At 37.7% G+C, this 27,500-nt stretch overlaps 2 protein-coding genes across 6 annotated transcripts in view; both read left to right on the top strand.

Annotated features, from left to right (window-relative positions):
- The window catches only part of sema3fa (sema domain, immunoglobulin domain (Ig), short basic domain, secreted, (semaphorin) 3Fa), a 64,495-nt gene extending 44,803 nt beyond the window's left edge, over positions 1-19,692 (top strand). For 2 of the 3 annotated variants that reach the window (XM_079884520.1, XM_079884519.1), the window contains exons 3-19: positions 3,372-3,532; positions 3,674-3,736; positions 3,861-3,980; positions 4,830-4,919; positions 6,089-6,182; positions 6,315-6,434; positions 7,332-7,471; positions 8,668-8,782; positions 12,131-12,200; positions 13,009-13,153; positions 13,247-13,469; positions 13,764-13,852; positions 14,092-14,133; positions 14,374-14,531; positions 15,104-15,171; positions 15,273-15,406; positions 17,881-19,692. In XM_079884520.1, coding sequence (XP_079740646.1) covers positions 3,372-3,532; positions 3,674-3,736; positions 3,861-3,980; positions 4,830-4,919; positions 6,089-6,182; positions 6,315-6,434; positions 7,332-7,471; positions 8,668-8,782; positions 12,131-12,200; positions 13,009-13,153; positions 13,247-13,469; positions 13,764-13,852; positions 14,092-14,133; positions 14,374-14,531; positions 15,104-15,171; positions 15,273-15,406; positions 17,881-18,303 — 2,255 coding nt within the window. In that variant the 3' untranslated portion in view covers positions 18,304-19,692. The remainder of the gene's footprint in view (positions 1-3,371; positions 3,533-3,673; positions 3,737-3,860; positions 3,981-4,829; positions 4,920-6,088; positions 6,183-6,314; positions 6,435-7,331; positions 7,472-8,667; positions 8,783-12,130; positions 12,201-13,008; positions 13,154-13,246; positions 13,470-13,763; positions 13,853-14,091; positions 14,134-14,373; positions 14,532-15,103; positions 15,172-15,272; positions 15,407-17,880) is intronic. The other variant, XM_079884521.1, reaches the window with a different exon arrangement.
- Positions 19,693-21,205: 1,513 nt separating this feature from the next.
- gnat1 (guanine nucleotide binding protein (G protein), alpha transducing activity polypeptide 1) lies at positions 21,206-27,373 on the top strand. Of its 3 annotated transcripts, XR_013822616.1 has the most exons (10): positions 21,206-21,480; positions 22,399-22,441; positions 22,566-22,707; positions 24,675-24,832; positions 24,945-25,073; positions 25,277-25,406; positions 25,511-25,664; positions 25,867-26,078; positions 26,197-26,649; positions 27,050-27,367. XR_013822616.1 is itself a non-coding variant. In XM_079884533.1 (9 exons), exons 1-8 carry the CDS (start codon positions 21,375-21,377, stop codon positions 26,055-26,057), a joined length of 1,053 nt encoding a protein of 350 aa, XP_079740659.1. In that variant the 5' UTR covers positions 21,206-21,374; the 3' UTR covers positions 26,058-26,078; positions 26,197-27,373. The 3 variants fall into 3 exon arrangements, 2 of the variants coding, with proteins under 2 accessions (XP_079740659.1, XP_079740660.1); XM_079884533.1 differs by having other exon boundaries at positions 26,197-27,373; XM_079884534.1 differs by lacking the exon at positions 26,197-26,649 and having other exon boundaries at positions 25,867-26,106.
- Positions 27,374-27,500: the final 127 nt, after the last annotated feature.

Raw genomic sequence — 27,500 nt, 5'->3', positions numbered from 1 at the left:
AAGCCAAGAGATAAGACCTAATCTTCTAGTGATCATTTAGGCTGGATAGCTGAAGGTAAAGAATAAAGATCCAAAGACTCCAAAGATAAAGTTCTCTGTGTGTGTGTGTGTGTGTGTGTGTGTGTGTGTGTGTGTGTGTGTGTGTGTGTGTGTGTGTGTGTGTGTGTGTGTGTGTGTGTGTGTGTGTGTGTGTGTGTGTGTGTGTGTTAAATTTAGATCTCACTGAGTCCTCATAGTACTAAAAACTAGTTGCCTCAGTGTCCAGATGTCTTTGCTGCTCTTATACACTCTTTTAAAGTCACCATGAAATCAAACAATTCTTTTTTTTTTTTTATGGAAAAATTGATAATAAATGATTTATACATTCACATCATTATAATTTAATTCATGTACTCTCAAAATCTTTAATAATAACTTCCCTTCCCTCTTGTAGCGGCATCTCTTTTTTTCAGTGATGATGTGTTTAGTGGCGCAAGGGCGGGACAACCTGTCACTCACATGAGATCGACCAATAGCAAACCACAATAATCCAATCAATTCCTGATGAACAAACTCAAGTCCCGTCCTACATTTTTTCTTGTTTGAGAAGCCGTTTCACTCACAATAGGGAAGAAAAGGCTATTGCAACCTCTGTTTCATACCAACATTCAAATAATTAGTTATTAGTTATCTTACAATTAAAGCAGGTTATAAAACAGTTAAAAACTAAAACTTTAATTAAAAAAAATAGAGAAATAAAGTTTGAAGCCATGGCCTAGCAGTTCAAATCTGGCTTACAACACATTCCCCCCAGCTTCAGGTCTGAGATGTTAAAGATGTTGGGTTAAAGTGTGGCAGTACAAAACTCACTCTCATTAAAAATAATAACACTTATGTCATGGAAAAATGTTCACTTACCATTGCTATTCTCTTTATAGAGATTGTTACTTAACTGCATTATTAGTGCTGACAAAGACAGAGACATGGCTGAGAACTTGTTGGAACATGGTGGACCTGCCCTTGTGCTTAATTAGAACCCTGAAAAGAGAAAGAGATGAGGAATTCTTGCTATGTGCCAGGAATGCCCACACAGGTAAATGAGATTTTATGTTGTCTGCGGCCCCATGCTAAATCTCTTTGTATAAGAGGAGAGTAGATTGTATCTTCTGATAGAACGTCCATATACTGGTACTTTGCAGAGACGAGTACTTCTCTGTGGCTTGTACATTCTTCTAGATTCCCAAACTTTCCAGTGAAACATTTGTCGAGCTTGATTATTGAATCTTGTTGTATAATAACTTTTTGTTGTTGTTGTTGTTAAAATGTTAAAAAACCTAATTCCTGTGACGATTAAGTCTGATTCCTTTTTATAAGACAGTTGATCCAAAACATAATATGTTTTAGGAAAAGTAAATTCCGAGATATTTTATGTCATTTTGTCTTGTTTGACTTTGTGATTCTTTCTAAAGCAAAATTTCATGAATCATCATTGCTATACAAACCACAAACAATTACCAAGTCAAGAAAGTAAGCCGAGGCCGCATTTATACTATTTTAAAAGTGTTTTGTTACATCTATGTAGACATCATGTACTTGCGGTTATATTATAGACTATTTCGTACATTTTGAAAGACATTTTGAAGGCACTTTTCCATCCATTAGGCCTTGAGCAATCAGAAATGATGTCTTTTTAAACTCTGATGATGGTGTTACGTGGTCTGGTGTCTCTTTTTATTATGAAGTGGAAAATTTGACCTTTGGTTTTTTGGTCAAGACTTTCAGCCCAGATCTGTTTCACAACTGAATGGTTGGGGAACTGTTACAGTAAGATTTGAAATTGAAATTTTGCTTGGCCATTCTTTGTTTTGTATGCTTTGCCAACTATCTGCAATGCATTATTAAGCCATCCAACATTCTGCAGTTGATTCTCAGGTAGACCTTATCAGAGACAGAAGCCAATATGCTGTGTTAAGTCGTGGCATTCCATTCTCCAAAGGTTTCCTTCAATAGTGAAGGTTTGCAAAGGTTTCCTTCTACCTCTGCAATAGTGGAACTTACAACACAGTCCTCCATGGTCATCCAAAGAGAGTGCGCAGTGGACTCCATGAACCATAACATATACCGATATTGGTTCATGATAACTGGAGGGATGCATTGAGAATTGCATTATGAAAAATGGATATTCATTTAGATATTTGCTAAAGATTACATTATTAAATTATTTGTGTTTTTGAAGATTAACTTGTGAGTGTTAGATTACAGTAAAACTAATCTAAATACAAAAATGAGCATGCATAGTTAAAACAAAAATGAGCATGCATAGTTAAATATCCCATATCGCTGCAATGCATGGAGGTCTCAGACCACATACTGTACTCAATTTCCAACAAAAGGAACTAAGCTTGTTGGAGGAAGAGGAAAATAAAGCATGACACCCCAGTTTTAGTAGCAGTATTTAAATATAAGACTCAGGGAGGCCCCAAGAGAACTCTCTGAGAGACAAAAATTCATAAGAAATCCACCCTGTAAAAACAGGGCTGAAAAAATAATAATAACAAAAGACCTAGGAATGTATCCAGGGCACTGCACCTCAGGGAAACCCTCCAGCCAGCTCAGCAGAGACTGCAGCCTGGTCATATCCATACAGCTGTACAGATGTTTTATTGAGGAACTACTGTGACTTGGCAACACTTACTGTGTTTGGATTTATTGTATGTGAGCCCTTTTAGCGTTTGCGGATTTGGAGCATGGACATGCATCCGGTAGAAAGCCTATTATATTTAAAAAATCTTCTGAGGTGTTGATAAGTATTCAGGCTGTTTCTGTTTTTTTTGTTTCCCTTGTTATCTTCAATAATGTTAATAATCCAACAGAGTTGCATTTCATTTATTGTACTGACAAGTTCAACTGTTCCATAAGAATTCCAGAAACTACTGTAAATAAAACAAATAGGCAATAAAACACTGCGACCAACAGTCCCGGTGGGCTAATGAAAAGGTTCTGGCCTCCTAAGCTTAGAATTGTGGGTTTAAGTCTCATCTGGGATGCGTTTCTGCAGAGTTGTTCAGTTTAAGTGCCCAAAACCAAGAGTTTGCAACACAGCTACATTGGCTACTTTGGGTAGCCCCACCCCAAACCCATGCAGTCGGTTGAGCCGAATGCAGATGTGGAAACTTGTTTGAAACGATCATTATTTTTGCAGTTACATTTAGTGCTGCGAGAGGCATAAATGACATTTCAGCATTTCCATAACCATATAAAAGGTTTTTATAAAAAAATCTAAGTTGAAAAAGTTGTTTTTCCTAATTTGTGTGTCACTTTCAATGAAAGCCTCTGCTAAATATATCAATGAAATTAAATAAAAAAAAAATTACATTTTTTTTTTTTAATAGAGCTGAAGTCTACTGGAACCGCCCATCACTTTGCCTTCCTGCTCAACTCGACGGACTATAGAATCCTTCGTATGGACGAGGACCATGATCGCATGTACGTGGGCAGCAAGGACTACATCCTGTCTCTTGACCTGAATGACATCAACAAAGAGCCCCTCATTGTAAGATTTCTCAATTACACCAGACAAATTGCAACAAACAAAACTATAAGCAAGGCTTGGCAGTAGTAAATTTGAATCTGTTCCCTGGATTGATGACCTGGATTAGGATGACTGTTTATTTATCACTGTCTTTCTCCTCAGATTCACTGGCCTGTGGCTCCTCAGAGGAGGACTGAGTGTGTCCTCTCAGGGAAAGACATCAATGTAAGAAATGTACCACAGTATTTGTAAATCCTAAACTATTTATTCCAACATGAGCATGTAAGCATCTGGAAGTATTGTTTTACGATGACAGCATCACTGATATCATTATGTTCTGTGTCGTCAGGGCGAGTGTGGTAATTTCATCCGTCTAATCGAGTCATGGAACAGGACTCACCTGTATGTGTGTGGAACGGGTGCTTATAACCCCATCTGTACCTATGTGGACAGAGGTCAAAGGGCACAGGTAAACTATCATTCGCAGGTCACCTGCTACCATTTGCAGGTCAAGGGTTCAGACTGTTGGCTACCTTAGTCAAAAGGTATTATGTCATTAGAGAGGAATGTTTCCCCACCCTAGAACAAACAGGATAATCTTTACCACCTGCATGTCTTTTGACACTGTTACTTAAAAACTCTTCCTAGTGTTTAGGAGGGTAATAGCATTTAAACAGTCCTTATTCCACCTCCCTTCTTTCCCATGACCACAGACCATCATTAACCACTGACCACAGGAAAATTATTCAGAAAGTTGTTCATACATACTGTGGTGGAAAAAAGTCTGAAATCACAATGCAAATCTGGGATTTTTTTTCAAATTTAAACTGAATAATGAAAAATTATTCAAAATCATGTGCTCTTTCTAGGTTACTATTCAAATATTAGCAAATTTGGGACATTAATCATGTGAACCCCTTTTCAGTTTTTTCAGTTTTCCGTCACATATTGATTTGAAATGAACACATTTTTTAAAGAAATTAGAAAAATGAAAAATTAGCATTTTCACTTGTGGTTTCAGGTTTTCGGATGCTGCTGTATTTGTTCATGTTTAATGGGGTTCTGAAATTTGCATATCTGTTTCTTTCATATGCATGCAAAGGGTAGTTCATGTGCTCACAAGGTTTCCCAGCATGTGCATGTTTTAAACACAACTTAACATCTGCTCATCTTCTTTGTCCTCAATTGATACACCAAACTGCAGCCATCTTTTTTAGCATATCAGCATCTTCCTTGTTTGGACACAGTCTGGGATGTTCTCTTGGGTCCTGAATTCATAGAAACAGGACTTTATTGAGGCACACCCCTTGTTTTATAGGGCTTGCTCCAAGATCAGATGCCTCGCGCAGGAGGCCGAACCAGTCGAGCTGCAGACCCTAGTGCCTCACCAGAACCATACGCACCCAAGGTGGGAAATTAACTCTTCCCTTTGTTGTGAACAATGGGATTGAAGTCCTTTTTTGAACTTTATTTTAGACTTATTTTTTCTTAAGATGCATTTGGGTTTCTAGATGATTGGGTCCTCTTTTTTTTGTTTTTTTTTACTTAGGAGTTTAAGGAAAGGTTCTGTTCTCACAATATTTGGTTTTTCAACAGCTGGTTTTCTTAGGTGTTGAGAGAAACAGCAGAGGAAATATTGTCTTTAGAGCTTGTCTTTCTCAAGTTTGCCTACACTTGTCCAAAGCCTGCCTTTGGCGCAGATATCTAGCAGAACGTGCAGAGATTACTCCCACACCCACACTCCATCATGCTAAAAAGTGGTTAGTCAGCTCAGATTTGATCGGTGGCTTATATTACATTTGCGGTGTGCGTGTAAATCTTACAAAGGATCCAAAAAATATTTGTATATTATCCAAAACAAGTCTTTCGTTGAGACTTGAATCTGCTGAATTGCTGATATATTTTTAGCGGCATGTTGTAGACTCTTTAGATGTCCTTCTACACCTCTGCTTGGATTTTAATTAATGTGTTAATTCATGTTAGACATTTCCACTTGCTGTAGGCTACATATTTGGTGCAAACACAGCACTTTAAAAAAATGTTTGCATCTTTTTGACTGTAGCTAGCATGCAAACTGCATGGAGTAGAGTGAAGCTTTTAGCATGAAGCAAGATCTTGTTTTCCTAGATACCAGAATTGAATAATTGTCACTAACCCAAAGAAGCCATATAGACAGTTTTATATCCAAATGTTGAGAAGCTGATTGTAAGAAACTGTTCATTTTCTTTGGCAACTACCAAGAACCTTGGAAACTTTGGATTATGGCATTAATTTCTTTCTTCTGGGCAGTTTTTTTCACCAGCTCCCTTTTGTCAAATGGTAAGATATTGGTGTTGGCATTAGACAATATGTAACATTAAAAAAAAACACACACGCAATAGGTTACCTAAACATATTTCAGTTTTATTACAGCCCCAACTAGTTATTTTTCCATTTATCCCAGAGAACCTGTCCGCATTTCACTTCCTGGCTATACCTTCACACACTCTTAAACATTGGAAAGAGAATCAATACTGCTCATCTAATGTGATCAATTGTGCTCTCATTAATGAAACCTTCATGCTCTCCCCATTCCAGGAATACATTTTCCGACTGGAGCCTGGTAAAGTAGATTCTGGGAAAGGGAAATGCCCCTACGACCCCAAACTAAACAGCGTCTCAGCTTTGATAAGTACGTACCTCTCATTGTCATCATACTTATACAAAGCATCATTTCCTTTGTTTCAGACTTGGATGAGCTCATTTTTCTCAATTTATCTGTCTACATCTCTTTATCTCCCTTATGCTCACTCCATTTTGGCAGATGGCCAGCTGTATGCCGGCGTCTACATTGATTTTATGGGAACAGACTCGGCCATCTTTCGCACATTGGGCAAACACACAGCCATGAGGACCGACCAGTATAACTCCCGCTGGCTCCACGGTATGCACAAAATGTTTGAACCGTGGCGTACCACCAAGAAAAAGTTCTTTGTTTAGTGGAGAAAGTGCCAGATATGAATATTCAACACTGACCCTTCATCCTACCTCCTGCACACTAACCTCATATTTAATAAACTTGGGGGGGGGGGGGGGGGGGAAACAATTTCCCTCAAGCAATTACTGCTTAGTTAAGCTCAATCCTTGACCTTTATTAAAATGCCTGACTGGATCATTGCTGCGAGAATTTCACTATTTTTTTAAGAAAATTATTTATTTATTAATTTATGCTCTATATAGTTTATTTTTCATATGTATAACCACAGATTGTTCCATCTACTAGTGAGTAAACACACTATATGACAGCACCATACTCAAAACAATATAATTCATTCTGAGTTTTATTTACTAAATTCACAACAACAGCATGCTGCAGGACTTGCTGATAATGTTCTTTTTCAAATTCATGCTTTTATTTTTATTGTAGTTAACAAAAATGTGTTTTGTACAGCTACCTTTCATCTAATAGTTTTCATTAATGGTTCACAAATAGTACACTAATTCTTGAATGTTTTAGACTGGGTTTCTCTTGAATTACGTGTGTCTCTTTGGCCCAGATTTTTTACTTTAGTTTTGCCTTTTTGGTTACTAGTATTTACTGTAATAATCATCACAGGCTTCAAAGAGATTCTTTCAGACTGTTCAGTATAGTGAATGAGAGGGTAGACTAACAGTGAGAGAGGTCATCATGCACTTTGTATTAGTTGCACTTTTCTAGTGAATGTTATTTAATATCATCCCTTGGCTCTCCTTTTTTTCCCTCTTTGCTTTTTGCTCCATCTATGATTTATCTCTTTTGCTGGTTTTTCCCTTCCTATCCCTCTTTTTCTTTTTCCTTCAGATCCAACATTCGTCCATGCTCAGCTCATCCCTGATAGTGCAGAAAAGAATGACGACAAGCTGTATTTCTTCTTCCGTGAGAAGGCCTCTGAGATGGGTCAGACTCCCATGGCTCAGTCCAGGATTGGCAGAATTTGTTTGGTGTGACATTTTCTTAACCTTTGTCTTTTATTCCAGTACAACATATCTACATATCCTTAAAGGAATAGTTCACTTATTTGCCTTCAAGTTGCATGACTTTCTTTCTTCAATTATACACTGAGAAATTTTAAAGAATGTGCTTGCACTTTTCCATGCAGTTACGAAGAATGAGGACTGGAGCTTTTAAGTCTTCAAAAAGCATCACAAAAGTGTCCGGACAACATGTCACATTGCCACAATATGCAATAGCGTTGTATGCATAACAGACTAAAATTTAAGTCATTATTCTTTGATAATCATCCCCTCCAGTAAAAGCATCCAAATCAGTCAGTGAGCGAGTTGAGCTCAATAACAGGATTATACTCTTCTTCAAGAACAAAACAGTTAGATTGTTTTTTGTAAACTGATTCATTGTAAATAACTGACTCAAGTATGACTCATTCACATTGGAAATTGCTACATCTCTAACACGCCAAAGAGTTCTGGGGTGGTTGTCAATATAATACTTCTTTATTTATAAGTTTCGGTCCTCCTTGCACAAAGATTTCATGTGGCTTCAGAAGACTCCACATTTGTAACTGCACAGAAAAGCCTACACTTTTTTCAAATTTTTCAAAAGTAAGTCACATGAGTTTGGAACAACATGAGGGTGAATAAATGTTGACGTATTCCCATTCAGTTTTCTTATAATTTACTATACATTTTTCAATTATTGTGTGTTCCTATGCTGAACATGATGCTAAAGAAATCAGTCCTACAGGACAGAACTGTTGATTGGCAGATTCTCAGTGTCCTCAGATCCATCATTGTCCAATGCCTCCTACATGAGCAACCGCTTGTTTCTTGGTTATTTTTTGCTGTTTTAATGTGAATCAAAGAAGCATGTTTGTAATAAGTGGGTAGCTGCTGGCGGCTGGTCACCGGGCATCGCTGCGTCTCATTATTGAAGTTGGCTGCTGTCCATAGCAGATGGGGCTGCGCAGTGCTCAAAGCCAATGTTTACAACCCAGTCACAGCCAGTTAATGCAAACCCACAGAAATAGCCCTGAGAGAGGGACAGATACTGATGTTAAGAAATGTCTCTATTTCACAGATATGGGTGTCAAGGTGTCCATCATATCAAATTTTACTGCTAGAATCTGTGTGGTGTATAACAGTGATTCTTTATGGCTAACATGACCTCACTTCCTCTACAGAATGATGATGGAGGACACTGCTGTCTGGTGAATAAGTGGAGTACTTTCCTGAAGGCTCGGCTCATCTGCTCTGTGACCGGCTCTGATGGCATTGAGACGCATTTTGATGAGCTCCGTAAGTCTCTTTTTTTGTGAAGTTGTAGTTTATGGATCATTTCCTGAGAACTGGTGTTGAATATTTTACATAGTTAATCTTTATTACATGACTTCAGACCAGGATGCTGACAAAAGCAAATCTGTTTTAATGTTCTGACATCAGAAAAATATTTTTTTTCTTGGACTGTTTGCATTTGATTATTTCTAACAGGATATTTTAAATTAAATACAAGCAGTTCAAGTGGACAATTCAAAGTAGTTGAATTGTCTTTAAATTTCCTTTCCTAGTTTCCTAAAAAAAAAACACACACAATGGAAATCTATTGGTATGATCCGATTAAGCCATGGTACTTTAAAGTATTTTAAGTAAGTGTAATACCATGGTACCTTGATGTATTCCATGATACTGACCCTTATAAAACATTCTGACAATACATTTAAATTTATGCATGATTTTTAAAAGGTACCCCATGGTGCTTCCAAGAATACCATGGTACTAACATCTAACATCCAGTTTAACATATTGTCATGGTACGTCTAAAAAAATATGCTTTTTGTTAGTGCACTACTGATTATTTGATAAATCTTTCTGTCTAATTAATTTACCTTGAGGACATTTTATGCTGTTTTGTTTCTATGGACAAGTCTTGTATTACAAAATATAGAATAAAACAGCTTTAACATTTGATTGACTCCATATATACAGTGAGGTGTTCACCGAATGCACATTATAATCAGTTCTGTTCTGTTCATTTTCACGGTATACTTGCTGAAATAAGAGGCCTCTTATTTCAGGATAGGGCATGATATAGCTCATTTGTGGAAACCGTTCATGTCTGATGGTTCAATGGATATGTCTCTCCAGAGGGTATAACTTGGAAAAAGTAATTTCCTCTCTTTCCTGTATGTGCAGTGTCTAGCACTTGTGCTGTAGCGTGAGGTGCCACAAGGGCCTGTGAGAAATATAAAGTGGCAAGCAGTTCTGAGTAGTTTCTGTAGAGATTTTTTGTCCTAAAACTGTCTTAATATAAAAATGTCTTATATTTGTGGTTTGACATTATGCTACATACATGATTGTGCATTTCTGTGCACATGTGTGAAGTAGCGCATACATGTAAGCTGCATCTTAACAGGCTTACACAAAATGGAGTCTTTCCCGTTGTGGGAGAGTTTGATTGACAGGACTGAAGAGGATTGGCTGATAAACCAGCTGTAACAGCCTCAGCCACTCTTAAGAGGCAAATGAATGTAAGCGCATGAATGCTGGAATTTTATTGCTTTTGCAACGTGCATAAATTGAGTAAGCGACCGTTCTATGCGCTTCATTTCCCAGCTCCTGTAACAGCGCACAAGGTACCCTCAGGACTCCTTTCCCCGTCTCTGCCCTCTCTTTCTCACTGTGGCTGGGCATTCACCCTCCCTCTGTCACTGTGTTTGAGGAATGAACTTGTCAGTGGAGTTTTTGACTGCATGGATGTTTTCCCTTATCCTCAGAGGGGCAGTGAGGTTTTATGGGTTGTTTTTTGTGGCTTGGCTAGAGCGAGATCTGTTCGATGTAGTGTGGGATTTTCCCTCAGCGCTTTATTACTTAATAGTCCGTTTAGCCGTGACTATCCATCTGAGGTCATCTTCTTTCTGTTTTTGATGGGACATCTGTCTATTCTTTTACCACTCACCCTCCTTACATTTGAAACTATCTGGGTGTCCTTTTGTTTCCTTTTCTTCTGCCCTTTTTTCACCCTTCTTCTACGTACCTCTATCTCTCATCCCCCTTACAATGTCCCTCAAGAAACTGCTCTTACCTCCCCCCACTCTGCCCATTACACTCTGTTTCTCCCAATGGCCTTGTTCCATCTTTCTCATTTTGGCTAGCATACTATCACTGATCGTTTGTGGACCAGTTAATTTGTGTCGAAACAAGCAGGAGAATTTCAGAGACTGAGACAAAAGACAGAGGAGAACAGTAAGAGGGAAGGATTGTCTTCTCAATGCAAAGTATTTTGTGTGATGTAATTGAACTGAGATAGATTTGATTGTCTTCCCACATACACTCACAGACATCTGACTTTTTGTGCGCCTTGCTGACATTAAGCTACAGTAATTTCAGTGTCAATTTCAGTGTCACTGGCTGTGCTAAATTGAGCTACAAAAATAATGAATGTTTTCAATCAGGTTTCTCTGACAATTTGCCAATCTTCCATTGTTCAGGAAAAACAAGAAGTTCCGCCCCCAAACTTGTGACATTGGTTTAGCCATTGTTGCTATAACGGACCGTAAATAAAGCTCAAAATTGGAATTAGTGTGTCCTAAATCATAGTACATTGAAAACTACAGAACCCATAAGCGGACAAAAAAGAGATATGAGGAAAAAGAACAGTACATTTCAATACTTGTGTGTTCTCTAGCAAAAGTATTGCGTTTCCCCAAGAAACGTTTGCATTCTTTCAGAAATTAAATATAAGAAATATAGTTTTTTCTCTCACCTCATATTATTTCAATCACAAAAGTTTTGCAAGTAAGCGCAAAGTTTCTCAGGTTTGCATAAGAATGCCAAATGCAATAAAATATTTTTTTTTCTCACATCTAATGTTTTCTACCACCTTTTGAGGCTCCATAGAGAACAGCATGCCAGAGGTGCCTAAACAAGCATTCAATTTCCAGTGAATTTCCAGTGCGCTAATATTTCCCACAATGCCTTGTGCAAACAGAGATGAGTTTGTGACTGTTTTTTGTTTTACTTTTTCTGTACAAAAGGCAATAACGAAGCTGCCATAGCAGATTTTAAATTTAAAATCTCAAAGGGGCTGATAGCAATTTTAGCTGTTTTGCTAATTTCTGCTATCAGTTAGCCACTACACTAGACCTCAGCTACTGCATCCCCCATCCCTGTACCACACACCAAAACTCTGCCCTTCAAATACTTGTCAGCTAACCAAATATCAGCAATATCAAAACATTCTATATTTCATGAGTGACTGAAAAAGGGCGAGCCACTTCACTATCTCTTTTTTGATGTGAAGCTATAGCTGTCACAGAGACTAATGCAATTTTCTAAGGAAACCTATTTCAGTGATATCAGTCAGGTAGTAAGGACGTTTTATGTTATATTCCAAAAACAATGCTGACAACACTTAAGTAATAATGAATTAGGCTAGATGCTAAATGTTTCAAGGTGCTGTGCAACAAAGGAATCTGTGGTATCTAGATGCAGTCATATGTCCCATTACCTGCTCACTGTCTCACCACATACTCAAAAGAATTTACTTTTTTAATGTCACCACCACTGAAGTACACACTTCAGAAGTAGGTGAAATAGCTCATTTGTTTTTTAAATCTAGGAACTAAAGTAATTCAATCTTCTTTTCAGGGGACGTGTACATCCAGAAAACCCAAGACATCAAGAATCCTGTCATTTACGGCGTCTTCTCCGTATCTGGGTGCGTAAGTTCACGACGGTCTCTCCCAAAATATGAGACCCAATCCTCACTTCTCCTCGATGCCTCTTACTAATCAGGCCACTTATCAGATTGGCAAGGGAGCTTGAATAGATTTGCTTTCATATTCACACTCCAGTTGCCCGCGGGGCAACACCCCCATTTCTCCACTGCTGAGGACTGTCTCTAACATACTGAATAACAAGTGTTTGGCAGGCTTCACAGACGGTAGTACAAGTCCTCTAACAGCACAAAGGAAGAAGCTTTTCTGTGAATCTGAGATGTGATATTCTCATAAGGACTTATCTACATAATACCACCACTATCAGATGCAGTTATGAGAGGATATTCATACACGCTAAAATATTATACAATGGCCTCAGAGGAAGCAACATTTTAGATGAGGTTCACATGCTAATCATCCACTGTAAATACACAAGACTGTGTGTGTTATGACAATTCACAGTCTAGCTGTAGATTAAATCAGCGAAACCCTCAGGCTCTGTCTGAGCTCTCTAAACCCAAAAGTACCATTCTTGGTGATAATAGTGAAGACTCTCTCCATCAACTGCTAGTGATTTCACAGCTCTATCTGTCCCTCTGTCTCAAAATCTGTATCTGTATTTGTGCTAATTTGTTTAAAGGCATTCCCAACTCATTTTACATCTGTACTATGACATACAGGACTGTCAAAAGTGAAAATACTAGTGAAAATGCTGCTAATTTTGCATTTTCAAGGCCTGTGTGATTTGGTCTAATACTGTGTCTAGATCTTCTCAACACATTAATCTTTCTCTTTCTACATCTCTAGGTCTGTATTCAAAGGTTCAGCAGTATGTGTGTATTCAATGGCTGATGTCCGCATGGTCTTTAATGGCCCTTTCGCTCATAAGGAAGGGCCAAACTACCAGTGGGTTGCCTACCAGGGTAAAATCCCTTACCCCCGACCAGGAACAGTAAGTGTCACAAGTAACATTTAGAATAATAATCATTCATGTTTGAAATTCTTAGAAGCTGATATACATTTGATGTTATCTTTCTATTCATAGTGTCCAGGAGGGACGTTCACCCCCAACATGAAGTCTACTAAAGATTACCCAGATGAGGTTATCAACTTCATGCGCAACCATCCCACCATGTTCAATTCTGTTTATCCAGTCCACAAGCGCCCCCTAGTGGTCCGTACCAATGTGGATTATGAGTTCACCACCATCACAGTGGACCAAGTGGCTGCTGCTGATGGCAACTATGAAGTTCTTTTCTTAGGAACAGGTGAACTTACTACCCATCTACACATACAGATGGCTTGTTAAGTTATATAGTTATATTTATTTTATACATAAACAGTATACGTACTGTGGAGCCAAAAAGTCTGAGACTACAATGAAAATGTTTCTAATTCTAAATCATTGTTTATTTCCAAACAACCAAATGTGTGACAGTTAATATTAACACTTTTGTACACAATAAAGCTGCTCTAGATCTAGAAATGCAGTAGTGAACTACAGTCATTGACACCTTCTGTTTTCTAAATATTTCTGACTCCTCTCTTTTGGTCATTTACAGATAGAGGAACCATTCAGAAAGTTATTGTCCTGCCCAGAGATGATTTGCAGACTGAAGAGCTGGTTCTGGAGGAGGTGGAGGTCTTTAGAGTAAGATCATCTTTCCATTACACTTCCATTTTTGTCACTTTGTGTTTTATATTTATATTTGTTTTTGTTATTATATTTTATACAATTAAAAATATATAAAATTGTGTTATACAGTGAATTCAGGATGATTGGGAGACTTTTTGCCAATGAGATGATGAAAGTGTCCCAATCAACCCGAATTCACCCATATATCTTATACTATTGTATTTGATAAAAATATAATTATTTTCATATTACAGGTTCCAACTCCAATCATTACTATGAAGATTTCCCCAAAACGGGTAAGCTGCACAACAAATTCATTTAGAATTCAAAACTTAAAGAAAACTAATTCTAGTAAATTTGTTAATAATATTAAATAGAGTTTAAAACGGAATGTTTACATTGCATTGTCATTTAGCAGATGCTTTATTTAAAGTTAGTTACAAATGAGGAACATTCGTCATCCTGGGATTCTTGGAATCACTAGATGTGTTTTGAATGAAAGTAACGTTTATTTTCCTGTCTTTGTGTGTGTGTAGCAACAGCTGTATGTAAGTTCAGCGGCGGGTGTCACTCATCTGGCTCTGCACAGGTGTGATGTGTACGGAGAGGCGTGCGCTGACTGCTGCTTGGCCAGAGACCCTTACTGTGCCTGGGATGGAAAGTCCTGCTCCCGCTACTCTGCAAACCAAAAAAGGTGAGAGCTGCATGTGTGTAAATGTCTTTATCATCACGTCATTGTATTTAAAATACAAGTCAATATAATGGTGCGTTCAAGTCAAGTCAGAAAGAACATATTTACGAGTTTAAAGCAGACGAACACCACCACAAAGTCGTAAATACGAGTGGGAAGCTCGGGATTTTCTTTAAGTTTACGAGTTGGGGGGGTCAGTGAGAAACATAGCGGAATACCACAATACTTATAGGTATTTAGCAGCACATTGTCAAGCTTTTTTATTTACGACAAAATAAGCAAATTGTATGCACAAAATATAATAGCATTGTAATATAACAATATTGTATGTAACAATAAAGTTTTTAGTGGCTTCATAAATGAATTAAAAACATAAAAAAGCAAAGCACACCTGATGCACATTCTTTGTTTTTTAGTAGTAGAGTTTAAAACCCTTAATTAAGAGAAGGTACAATCTTGCTGACGTCGTCGACTTACCAAATCGTAAATGCGAACTTCCCAGGAGGACTTGAACTCACCATGAGATTTGTTTGAATTCATTTCCTCATTTGCTATTGGTGGTTTAAATCTTGAAGGCGGAGTCGGAGGCAAGATGTGAAGTATGGCAACCCTATAAGACAATGCAGGGGCTACAATTCCAATGGTGAGGAATGATATTGATGAGTAAAACTTACTTTGGAAGAAGTAAAAGAAATCTTTGGATTTTGGTTATTGTTTTAGATATTTTGTTTTAATTCCTCCCAGCTAATAAGAACACGTTGGAGACAGTACAGTATGGAGTAGAGGGAAGCACAGCCTTCCTGGAGTGCCAGGCCAGATCTCCTCATGTGTCAATCAAGTGGCATTTCCAGAAAGAGAACAGTGATAGAAGGAGAGAGGTATGTGTGGCATAATATCTCTCGTTATACCATAATCGTTAGAATGAATTTTGTGTCATTTTAATCATGCATTTATTTATTGAGATGTTATTTACTGAAGTCAGTAGCGAACCGTGACTCTCCCCCCCTTCCCTCGTCAGGAAAAAAGTCAACTCAGCCTAAAATCAGCCTAGCTTACTGTGTCCTCTTCTATAATACTGCATGCTACCTTTGACAGGAAATGCCACAAGCAAACACCAGAGAGAGCGTGAGTTATCACCAAAATTGAACAAAAAATAATCAAATGCAAATCATCATTACACATAATTGCATCATCACACAATCGGTGTGTGCATTTCAGTGGAATATGGTGACAACCGGCCACAAAACCTACATCATTTAATGTAAGCCGACGGATCATGACAGCGCTCAGACCAAAGCACATTAGCGACAGACACTTCCTCCTCATAGTGAACAGCGATCGTGGCATTTTGGAATCCATCTCCCCAATCAAGCAATGTTGATCAAATATAATTTCATTAGACTGGCACAGCAGCCGATTAAATGTATGTAACAGACCCTATTAATCTTATGATTTGAAAAATGCAACTATTATGCAGAATTTCTGCAAATGTGCACAATGGTCGCTGAGTTAAATATTATTTTTACAATAGTTTAGGCCCTGACGGTTCCCCTCTGACTAAAGTAAAATAATCAATTTATATTATTTTGCCAATTATCATTTAGTTTCTGTGTATATATATGCAGTTACAGCCATGTGGTGATGTGCAGTGTTACTCTCTATAAAACAAATATTAAAAACAACATTTAAACAAAATGATTTTATTTATGGAATTTTTATGACCTCATACTAATTGATGCAGTTACAGCAATATTGTGATGTACAGTGTTATGCTCCCTATAAAATACATATATATAAAAATGTAAACAAAAGTAATTCTAATTGACAATTTTTTTAATAAATATATATATACACTCACCTAAAGGATTATTAGGAACACCTGTTCAATTTCTCATTAATGCAATTATCTAATCAACCAATCACATGGCAGTTGCTTCAATGCATTTAGGGGTGTGGTCCTGGTCAAGACAATCTCCTGAACTCCAAACTGAATGTCAGAATGGGAAAGAAAGGTGATTTTAAGCAATTTTGAGCGTGGCATGGTTGTTGGTGCCAGATGGGCCGGTCTGAGTATTTCACAATCTGCTCAGTTACTGGGATTTTCACGCACAACCATTTCTAGGGTTTACAAAGAATGGTGTGAAAAGAGAAAAACATCCAGTATGCGGCAGTCCTGTGGGCGAAAATGCCTTGTTGATGCTAGAGGTCAGAGGAGAATGGGCCGACTGATTCAAGCTGATAGAAGAGCAACTTTGACTGAAATAACCACTCGTTACAACCGAGGTATGCAGCAAAGCATTTGTGAAGCCACAACACGCACAACCTTGAGGCGGATGGGCTACAACAGCAGAAGACCCCACCGGGTACCGCTCATCTCCACTACAAATAGGAAAAAGAGGCTACAATTTGCACAAGCTCACCAAAATTGGACAGTTGAAGACTGGAAAAATGTTGCCTGGTCTGATGAGTCTCGATTTCTGTTGAGACATTCAGATGGTAGAGTCAGAATTTGGCGTAAACAGAATGAGAACATGGATCCATCATGCCTTGTTACCACTGTGCAGGCTGGTGGTGGTGGTGTAATGGTGTGGGGGATGTTTTCTTGGCACACTTTAGGCCCCTTAGTGCCAATTGGGCATCGTTTAAATGCCACGGCCTACCTGAGCATTGTTTCTGACCATGTCCATCCCTTTATGACCACCATGTACCCATCCTCTGATGGCTACTTCCAGCAGGATAATGCACCATGTCACAAAGCTCGAATCATTTCAAATTGGTTTCTTGAACATGACAATGAGTTCACTGTACTAAAATGGCCCCCAGATCTCAACCCAATAGAGCATCTTTGGGATGTGGTGGAACAGGAGCTTCATGCCCTGGATGTGCATCCCACAAATCTCCATCAACTGCAAGATGCTATCCTATCAATATGGGCCAACATTTCTAAAGAATGCTTTCAGCACCTTGTTGAATCAATGCCACGTAGAATTAAGGCAGTTCTGAAGGCGAAAGGGGGTCAAACACAGTATTAGTATGGTGTTCCTAATAATCCTTTAGGTGAGTGTATATATATATGTATGTATATATACGTATATGTATATATTTAAATATGCATTGTATTATTGAATATTTATGGCCTCATACTAATTGATAGAATTTTACCAGTTACATTAAAAATAATTTTCACATTTTGTCCAAGCAAGCAATTTAATAGGTGATTATTATTGCATGAACTGTATTTGTCAAATTCTGGATATGTTGCTGAATTGTCTTTGACAATGAATCTAGAGAATTCACTTTAATATAGATTTTAACCTAAAGTTCATATTTATCACCAACCCATGTATTTCAGATCCGCTCTGACGGGCGCGTCGTTCGCACGGAGCAGGGTCTCCTCCTGCGCTCTCTCCAGCTGTCTGACGGAGGGGTGTACCAGTGCACCTCCACCGAGAAGAACTTCAAACACACGCTGGTCAAGCTTCAACTAGTGGTTCTTTCCGCCCGCACCATCAACAGCATCCAGACGGAATCCAGCCCTCCCGTCACACCGCCTCTCCAGTCCAGCGCCTGGACGCCCAGCGCAGAGCAGTACAAAGACCTGCTGACCATCCTCAGCCAACCAGAGATGGGCCTCATCAACCAGTACTGCCAAGACTACTGGCAGATGGGGGACGACCAACACAAGAAGAAGGACCTCAAGGAAGTACAGAAGGACCTACGGAAGCCGAGGAACAGGAGACACCACCAGGAGCAGAGCAGCATGGCTGAGACATGAGAGGGAAAAACATCCCGCTCCATCCAAACAGAGATTTCCCTGCTAGACTTGAGGTTGACCTCAAAGTCTCCGACCGCCATTACACACAAAATATTCAGCGTAGACCCACAACCATTATGGCCGAGGAGAAAATAAACAGTACGTTTTTTTGAAAATGCATAGTATTTATTGTAGGTTGTACATAGTTAGATTCTGTGGATATCTTTGTATGGAAATAGAGCAAAAAAAAAAAAAGTTTTGTGTATAGATCTGTGCAAATATTTTGTTATCATTGTACTTCCCTTCCAATATATTTATTACAACGGTATTCACGTCATAAAACACCGTGCGACTGTTATAAAACGTTGTGTACATACCACTAACCGGATAGTTGGACATTTGAAACTCCCGATGGACAGTTTGACTGCGCTTGATGTTTCGATACCAGAGCTACGATGGGACTGCGTCAGAAGCCGTTGACTCTTTTAGCTGAGCACGTGTTCTCATTCTGCAGATGTACGGATAAAGGCATTTCCACGTCTATTTGAGTGTTCTGTGACCTCCCAAAAGACTTTGAGAAACACTTTATCACTCATCTTTTAATCTTCTTGATCTTCCATATTTTGCTATGCTAATGTGTGTTAAATATAAAGTCGTTTCTGTGTGTTATATATTTGGTTTATTATTAATTACAGCCTCCTGTACAGTATGTACATCACTTTTTGTTTTGTTCTTTTCATTTATAGAAATATGTACTATTGCACGCAAAGAATCTCAAAAAGTTGGGGGTTCAAAACCCGTCCATCTCTTTGCAGAGCAGAGTTGTTTAAAGCATTGTTTAAAAAAAATTTTTTTTAAAGCGAATCTTAAATATGTAACTCTCCAGACATTTTATGTAAAAACAAAAACAAAAAAAACTTTAATAGGTGATCATTTGGAAGCGTTAAATCATTTGGAACTAAACTTGTTTGAGTTTGCATGAACTGTATTTGTACTGTACAGATATGTAGTCGATTTCTGGATGTGTTGCTGTATGGTCTTTGACAATGAATCGAGAGAGAGAGAGATGAAGAGAGAGACTGTTTTCTGAAGACAGAGGACTTTGCCGAACTAGTGATGGAATCAAGCACAATTACCTGATGTGTGTGTTTCGCCTCTGTTGTGTTTTCTCAAAACACACAGCAAACAGGCTGTGTGAAATGGTTGTTGTAAATGTATTTTTTTTTTTTTTCATTTGTAAGACATTATTCATCACTGTGGTTTGTCCTATTGTTTTGTCTTTTTTAGAATATTCTAATGTGAAAAAGATCCAGAATTAGATGTTATGAACAGTTAATGTTATCGTAATGTATTTTTTATTTGTTTTATTTTACATCTTTGTCGTTGACTAATTAAAGTTATATATTTTATAACAAATTTAGGTTGGCCATTCTTCAGAAATGTTGCTGGGTATACCTATATGAACCTTTCATTTTCCCTGAAGAGTTTACGGTTGATAAAAAAGCAATAGCTTCTTCACTTTACACCAAAAGTGGATTAAGGAAGCTGTTGATTTGCATATTTTATGAACCGAACTTCACATTAGGGTCATTCACAATAACATTTATGATTTGTGCCTGAAAATTGTATTTTCTTTATTATTAATACTAAAAAACTGTCTTAATTAGCAAATGTCATCACACCATACCATATAATTTTATCAATATTTGTAAACATTGTGCCAAGTAAAAAAAAAAAAAAGGTAACGTGTCCTTGTTACATATGTACTTACTATTGTAACAGCAGTAAATTATGCATAATTAAGCAACTAAACCTAAACCAAACTTACTAAACCCTAACCCTAATTATATAGCAAGTACATGCTGTTAATTAATATTACTCAGAACTTAAATGTATAATTGCACTGTAACAAGGACACCTTAAAATAAAGTATTAAAATAATAACTATTCTGATCACTGAGTTGAAATCATTTTTTTACTGTAACTTTATGAAGCATAATGTAATTGTGACATGCAAATTCTCAAATTCCCAATTATTTCTGCATTACAAACTTAACCCAGATAAATCTATCAAATAATGTGACAGTTCTGTAAAAATGTTGCACAAATTGCTCATAAGAATGTCCAATTAATACTCAGATTTATGCGAACACATTTTTAACCCAGTATAGCCAATGAAAAGCTTTCTTGGTAGTCGTTTTTTTAGATTGATCTTTAAGCTAAATGTTTACTATGATAAATGTGACCATATAATTAAATGTTATGTGCATAAATGGTTCTTTCAGGCATGCTCTCAGAACATTGAGACATCAAATGAATTGCTAATAATGAAGTCCCTAAAAAAAAGTGTTCCTGTTTCTTTGTCTCTGTTACCTGTGATGCCTGAGGATTAAAACGTATCAATCTTCAGATTGGGGTCAATGAGCTGTCAGGTAAAAGACTAAAGCTCTTTAAACGCTGCGCTGCACACACTGTACACTATGTGGAAACTGATTCTGATGACTACAGTGGGAAGGTGAGATTAGAATTACTCATGGAGATTTCAGAACACCTTCACATTCAGTCGTTTTATTAAAAAAATAAAACAAATTCTGGCTATTTTGAAAAAGCCAAACAGACGCAATTTGCTTTCATGATGTCGAGCATATTTTCAACAGAAAATAAAGATGGCAGACAACATATCCAATCATTTATGAGACCCATTAACTTTTCAGTCTTCTTCTGCCTTTTCTTGAATAGCATAACAATTGTAACATTCGTAGCGTCACATTTTACCACTCACACAGTCCTTTTTAATGTGCTCGTGAAGACACCGACAGCTTATCACCTTTTGCTGAGCACAGCACCTTGTCCTTAAATCTGAGGTTGGATGACCTCTCCACGCTTTGAACGCCTTCTGTCCTTGTTCTTCATTGGCCCCACCGACCCAGGTGGTCAGAGACATCCCCAAAATCCCTCTAAGACTCAAAACAATTCATCAGATCACCAAGATCCAGTTGAGGTGTGAGCTGTATCGTCGACAGCACCTGGAGGCCTCTGGGCAAGCGAGTGGTCATCCAGAAAGGACTTCTTTTCCCTGATCAAGAGTCAGTATGGGGGCCGGGGCGAGCGCCGAGGAGAAGCACTCCAGGGAGCTAGAGAGGAAGCTGAAAGATGATGCCGACAAAGATGCCAGGACCGTCAAACTTCTGCTGCTAGGTAACACATTTTTCAAGTCAAAACATGAAGAACAGCTAACTTGCTAGATTTGGAAAATGGTATATTGCAGATTTGTTGTGTAGCCTTCCCATTTAAAACCTCATAATAAACAGGCAATGACTTCATGTTGTGAGCATAAAGATTCTGAATGACATTTAATGTTTTATTTTTTATATATATTTTTGCAATATGAAAGGAGTATTAGATATCTTAAGCTTAAATACAAGAAAAAAGCTAATCAAAATGGACGTCTTACTGAAATTCAAACCAAAGGGGAGCTAAATAAACTGAAGACACAAAATTGACCGCACAATATCTAAATGTACATTCATAACTGCCTGTGTCTTTGTCCGTGAAGTGATGTGGGTCAGGGTTATGGGACATCAAGCTTGAAGGGGCTTAAGACAATAATAATAAGCCTCAAGCCTCTTAATGTAATCCACCAAAAGATAAACAAAGACAGAGGAGAGAAGGAGGATTAATTCTCTTATTCATGCCAAAATAAATCAAATATTACTGTGCGACTGTTCTAAAAAAACATCTACAGTTTGACAAATCTCAGTAGTTCACTGAGGGTTTTACCCCTCAAAACACTGGCTCAATGTAGATCTGTGGTTTTTAACCGGGTGTCCCCAGACCTGGAGGTCAGATGTATACTGTACAACATACTGTAAATTGTTTTATATATTTGTTAAAATTTGTATATGTATATATATATATACACACACAAGTTATTTTACATTTTGTTTAAATTGTGAATATTTAACAATATAACCGTTTTTACTGTGATTTTTGATCAAATAAATGCGGTTTTAAAAACATTTTAAAATCTAACCAACTCCAAACGTTTAAACAGTATATAAGTGTACGAATGAAATAACCTTGATAATCCTTAATCCGTGATGATTTTCCGTTCAGGTGCCGGCGAGTCGGGTAAAAGCACAATTGTCAAACAGATGAAGTAAGTGCTGAGAAAACAAAAAGTATTACATGAGACTATCCTCATTAATGATTCATGTTCAGTGCTCTTTTATATCACAACCAACAAATAACTTCAATTAAATGTCCATTATTTTCCATCACAGAATTATTCACCAAGATGGTTACTCCCTTGAAGAGTCTATGGAGTTCATTGTCATCATCTACAGCAACACCCTGCAGTCTATGCTGGCCGTTGTGAAGGCCATGACCACACTCAACATTTCCTATGGAGACGCTGCTGCACAGGTGCTCTACAGAATTCATTAGTCATTTATATATAAAAAAAATAAGTTAAAGTATGGAATATACCATTGGTAATACCATGGCACAATTATGATATCAGATGGTAATACCAAAGTACTGAATGATGGTACACCTATGTTATTTCAGGTATTGTATTACCAATGTACAGTACATGTCCAAAACACCATGGTATTGTTCATCCTCCTTGCGCAAAAATATATCAGTTGTGTTTAACTACTGTATACTTTACATCAAAACAAATACATTGTTTGTAACAATGTACTGTACTTTTTGGACTTTTTGCGTTTTGCATGTTATTTTACAGTACGTGCACTTTCAATGTACTCACAGTGTACTTACCCACGAGAGTACTGTGTAATGTAAGATAACTCCATGGGTTAAGGTCAGGTTTAAGGCCCTTACACACTGAGTCCGAAATTATCGCACACTCTTAACCCGAATTAGTTGACTTTACTCGCAAATCGCGAGGAAACCCGTTGCCTTATACCACTTTAGTTTTTACACAAGCAGAAACTAAACATGTTGAGTTGTATTAACATGGAACCCTAACCTTTTACACAAGCTGAAACTAAACATGTTATGTTGAATTAACATATAACCCTAACCTTTTACACAAGCTGAAACTAAACATGTTATGTTGTATTTACATGGTTTAGGATAATAGGTTTACTATTGGGTACCCAGCATGCATTACAAGTGTCACCATTGATGAGATTCATACACAATTCTGTTGGATTTTCTGTTGTAAAATCACAGGAAAAGTCAAGTGCTACTGACTTTAGAGACTTACAATTTCTATTGAGACCAAAATCAATAGGCAGTTATAGGCAATTGATCAATCCACTCTTGGCTTCTTGCTATAACTATCAAAGGCAAGAGCCCAACTAAAGCCAACACCTTTCACCATCATGGTGACTACAAATGAAACAATAAATAATCACCATCTAAACCTCTGTTGATTCTCAACAAGATCTTTTGTAGACGTCTGACAGAAATAAAGTCAGTCTGTTTAGTAATAAGTTAAGCTGGTAATGTTCGACTCTTCGGTTCAAACTTTAAATGGGGCACTCTGCGCACTGTCACCTGTTTAAATAGGCCACGCCCCTCCCTTACAGAAGCTTAACATAGCGAGTTATCTCAGCTTAACATGATTAGTGCAATGAATCTTTCAGCTAAATAGTGCAAACAACTAATGTTGTTTAGTAATGATAGCAGGTTTTTACTAAACATAATATAATAAGTAATGATTACTCGTAAGTTTAATTAGAAACAAAATCTGGGTTTACGTGCATGCGTTGTTTCGCGTTCGTGATTCAGTGGCTCTGAATTGTCAAAACACCATTCAAAATGCTTACTACGGATGCGAAAAACGCAGGAAATCGAACCTGATTCGATTTTTTTTTTTTGACGGACGAACGTTTCGGAGGCAGTGTACAAGCATGATTGCCATAACGTGAGGTCGTATTTATTTTTTAACGTGCGAAAATTTCGGACGCGAATTTCGGACTCAGTGTGCAAGAGTCTTTAGGTGTAGCTTCAGCGTTAGAACCTAGTTATTACCCAGTTAGTGTCATTACTTCAATAAGTACATAGAATGTGCATGCAAAAGAGGACTGTAAAATAAAGAGTAGCACCTATGTAAAAATGTGTAGGTGTCCTCAGATTAACCAAATTCACTATAGTACTATAACTCTAAGGAGTTTTGTTTTAATCTCCTGCCAATTGTTCTTTTATCAAAACCATAATGAAAGTAAATTTGATAGCCCACTAGTCAGATTATACAACAAAAGATAATTGTACATAATAACTGGAGGATTTATCAAATTAGATTATTAGGAGAGGTCATGAATGATAGACATCTGAAAAAGACTATTAAAAGAAAGAGACAATGAAATCATGAAGGATTATACAGATTTTTAGATCCAACTGTTTTTATCTGTTTGTTGCAGGATGATGGAAGGAAGCTGATGCACTTAGCGGACACCATCGAGGAAGGCACCATGCCCAAGGAGCTGTCAGACATCATCCTGAGGTTGTGGAAGGACTCGGGCATCAAGGCGTGCTTTGAAAGAGCCTCCGAATACCAGCTCAACGACTCTGCCGGATAGTATGGACCTCGAATTAGTCTTTTAAAGCATTAAATACCAGTCAGCAAGGCTAACTTTTTAATGAATAAGTATAGGGAAATATTGTATTGATTCTCTTACTCTATCTCCAAGCTATCTGAGTGACCTGGAGAGGTTGATCCAGCCTGGCTATGTCCCTACTGAACAGGACGTCCTGCGATCAAGAGTTAAAACCACCGGTATCATCGAGACCATGTTCGGCTTAAAGGATCTCAACTTCAGGTACTCTAAAACAAAGTCATCTAAAATACAAAGAGCCGTCATAATGATAACAATGGCATGTTCAACTGCCCAATGACCATCATCATCTAGACTCTAGAGAATCTTCATTCTAGAGAATTTAACAATGTTAAAGTTTCAAGACCAATGGAATAAGACAAGCTTAAAAGGACACCAATGCCATGTTAACTGATGTTGGTCTGCAGGATGTTTGATGTGGGCGGTCAGCGCTCAGAGAGGAAGAAGTGGATCCATTGCTTTGAGGGTGTGACCTGTATCATCTTCATCGCTGCACTGAGCGCATACGACATGGTGCTGGTGGAGGATGATGAAGTGGTAGGTTGTCATTTGTGGTCCAAGAATGAAACCCCAACTACATTACATACAGTATTACTTTTGTGCATTTTAGCAACCTGTTTATCTTGTCCTTTCAACCAAAGAACCGAATGCATGAGAGTCTCCACCTGTTCAACAGCATCTGTAACCACCGTTACTTTGCCACCACATCCATTGTACTCTTCCTCAACAAAAAGGATGTCTTCCTGGAGAAGATCAAGAAAGCTCATCTGAGCATGTGCTTCCCTGATTATGATGGTGAGACCTCAAAATCAGAAGCTTGATTCTTTAACATAAATGTTCTTAAAATAGGCATTAAACCAGACAATTTAACTCGGAATATCAATACATTTTCAGTGAGGATCTATCACGGAACATAACCAAATGTCAAAATTAGGCTTCTATTTGTGTCATATGATATGCAAAACTACGCTAAAAATATAATGCATGCCTCTGTCAGGTCCCAACACCTTTGAGGATGCGGGTAACTACATCAAGCTGCAGTTCTTGGATCTGAACTTGCGACGAGATATCAAAGAAATCTACTCCCACATGACCTGTGCCACAGACACAGAGAACGTCAAGTTTGTGTTCGATGCCGTAACAGACATTATCATCAAAGAAAATCTCAAAGACTGCGGTCTCTTCTAAACAAGCCATTTGTGAGAAGAGGTGAATATAATACAATATAATATATTAAGTAAATAATTCATGTATTATTGTTTTAAAGCATATCAAATATCAGTACAGTTTCTATATGTGTATAATTAAAATGTCTCTTCTTTTACAGAGTGTCTAAATCAACAAAACCCAATACTGACCCATTGTTTTCCTCCCTGGGTAATGTGGGATTATCCAATGCATACACACATAACCAAACACAAAAACACACACACAAGGGAATTGAATTGATTGCATCTGGAAGAAGAAAATTATATTGTTATACATTTGATTAAACACTGCATTTAATTAAATATCAGAGCTTAATACATATTCATTGCAGCAAGTCATATATAACAACACATGCAGCATCACCCTGCTTGAAGAACCGGCCCTTATGAGGGTGTTTGGTGTTTGGCCCTATTAGTTTTTCGCAGTGATTTATCCTGTAGATTTGCAACTACATGCAGCTGCAAACCAAACAACTAAACTTCTGAAACACCTGCATATGCACTTCAGCATAATGTTTTGCAAGAGCACACATTATGAAGTTCAGAGAGTATTTCAGTTATGCGTTATAGCAGTTACTAACTGTGTAAAGTTCATACTTTTAAAGGGTAACTAAACCCTTAAACAACTTTTTTTTTAGTTAATGATCTGAAAAACTGGGGCTTTATTAATGCTGTTCATTGATTCAAGTAATTTTTCTGACATTTGGGTTTAAAGTCTTTTAATTCTACAATATGGTGTAAAAAAACGCATGAGTGCTGCCCTCTTCAGGTTGAACAGTGGCTACTGCAGTTGAATTTTCCTATTGAAAATTGTGGTGCCCTGTGACGTCAGAGGGAACCAGCTAACCACGCCCTTGCCTACAGAGAGATGTGTCTCAGATGCACGCCCCCTCTCCACTGGGCTCTGCCCACTTTTCCAGCATTTTTCAAATATTGCCAGTGGGTGGAGTCAGGCTCTGACCAGGGGTTTAGTTACCCTTTTAAGCTGATTGAGAAAACTTTACTGGGATGCAATGTTCTGTGTTATTTACAGAGGAGTTATATCATGTTATGTCCCATGATCCGAATCTTTATGTAAGATGGATAACTTTGATGAAAAGATAGCTTGTGATAATATTTCAATAAGATGCTTAGCTCAGGAGCACAGTTAGTTAGCTGTGAGACAACGAACGGTTTTTGAGTGCATTGATTAAATTACAACAGCGAATATTGATTAAAATGGCACAGTTGACTGCAAAACCAGAACCAACCATGTAAATTGAATGAATAAAGCTTCTGTAGAAAAGACTGAACCTGATGTATTTTTGTCTTTCAAGTGTCTGGCAGAATGCAAACCCATGAACAGCTTAAATCCAGGGGAAAACAGGCTACACATTATTTACTAGCTTATATAGCCTACACTTCCCTAACTTTTTTTTTTTTT

The sequence above is a fragment of the Squalius cephalus genome (assembly GCF_949319135.1).
Source record: "Squalius cephalus genome assembly, chromosome: 10".
Taxonomy (NCBI): domain Eukaryota; kingdom Metazoa; phylum Chordata; class Actinopteri; order Cypriniformes; family Leuciscidae; genus Squalius; species Squalius cephalus.
The sequence above is the reverse complement of the archived record's forward strand: the minus strand, read 5'-3'. Positions and strand labels throughout refer to the sequence as shown.

Excerpts from the sequence above, each read along its gene's own strand:
- gnat1 (XM_079884533.1), top strand. The coding sequence starts at position 21,375 with ATGGGGGCCGGGGCGAGCGCCGAGGAGAAGCACTCCAGGGAGCTAGAG. Across the intron at positions 21,481-22,398 it reads CGTCAAACTTCTGCTGCTAG|GTGCCGGCGAGTCGGGTAAA; the intron begins GTAACACATTTT and ends TTTTCCGTTCAG. Across the intron at positions 25,407-25,510 it reads TGGTGGAGGATGATGAAGTG|AACCGAATGCATGAGAGTCT; the intron begins GTAGGTTGTCAT and ends TTTCAACCAAAG.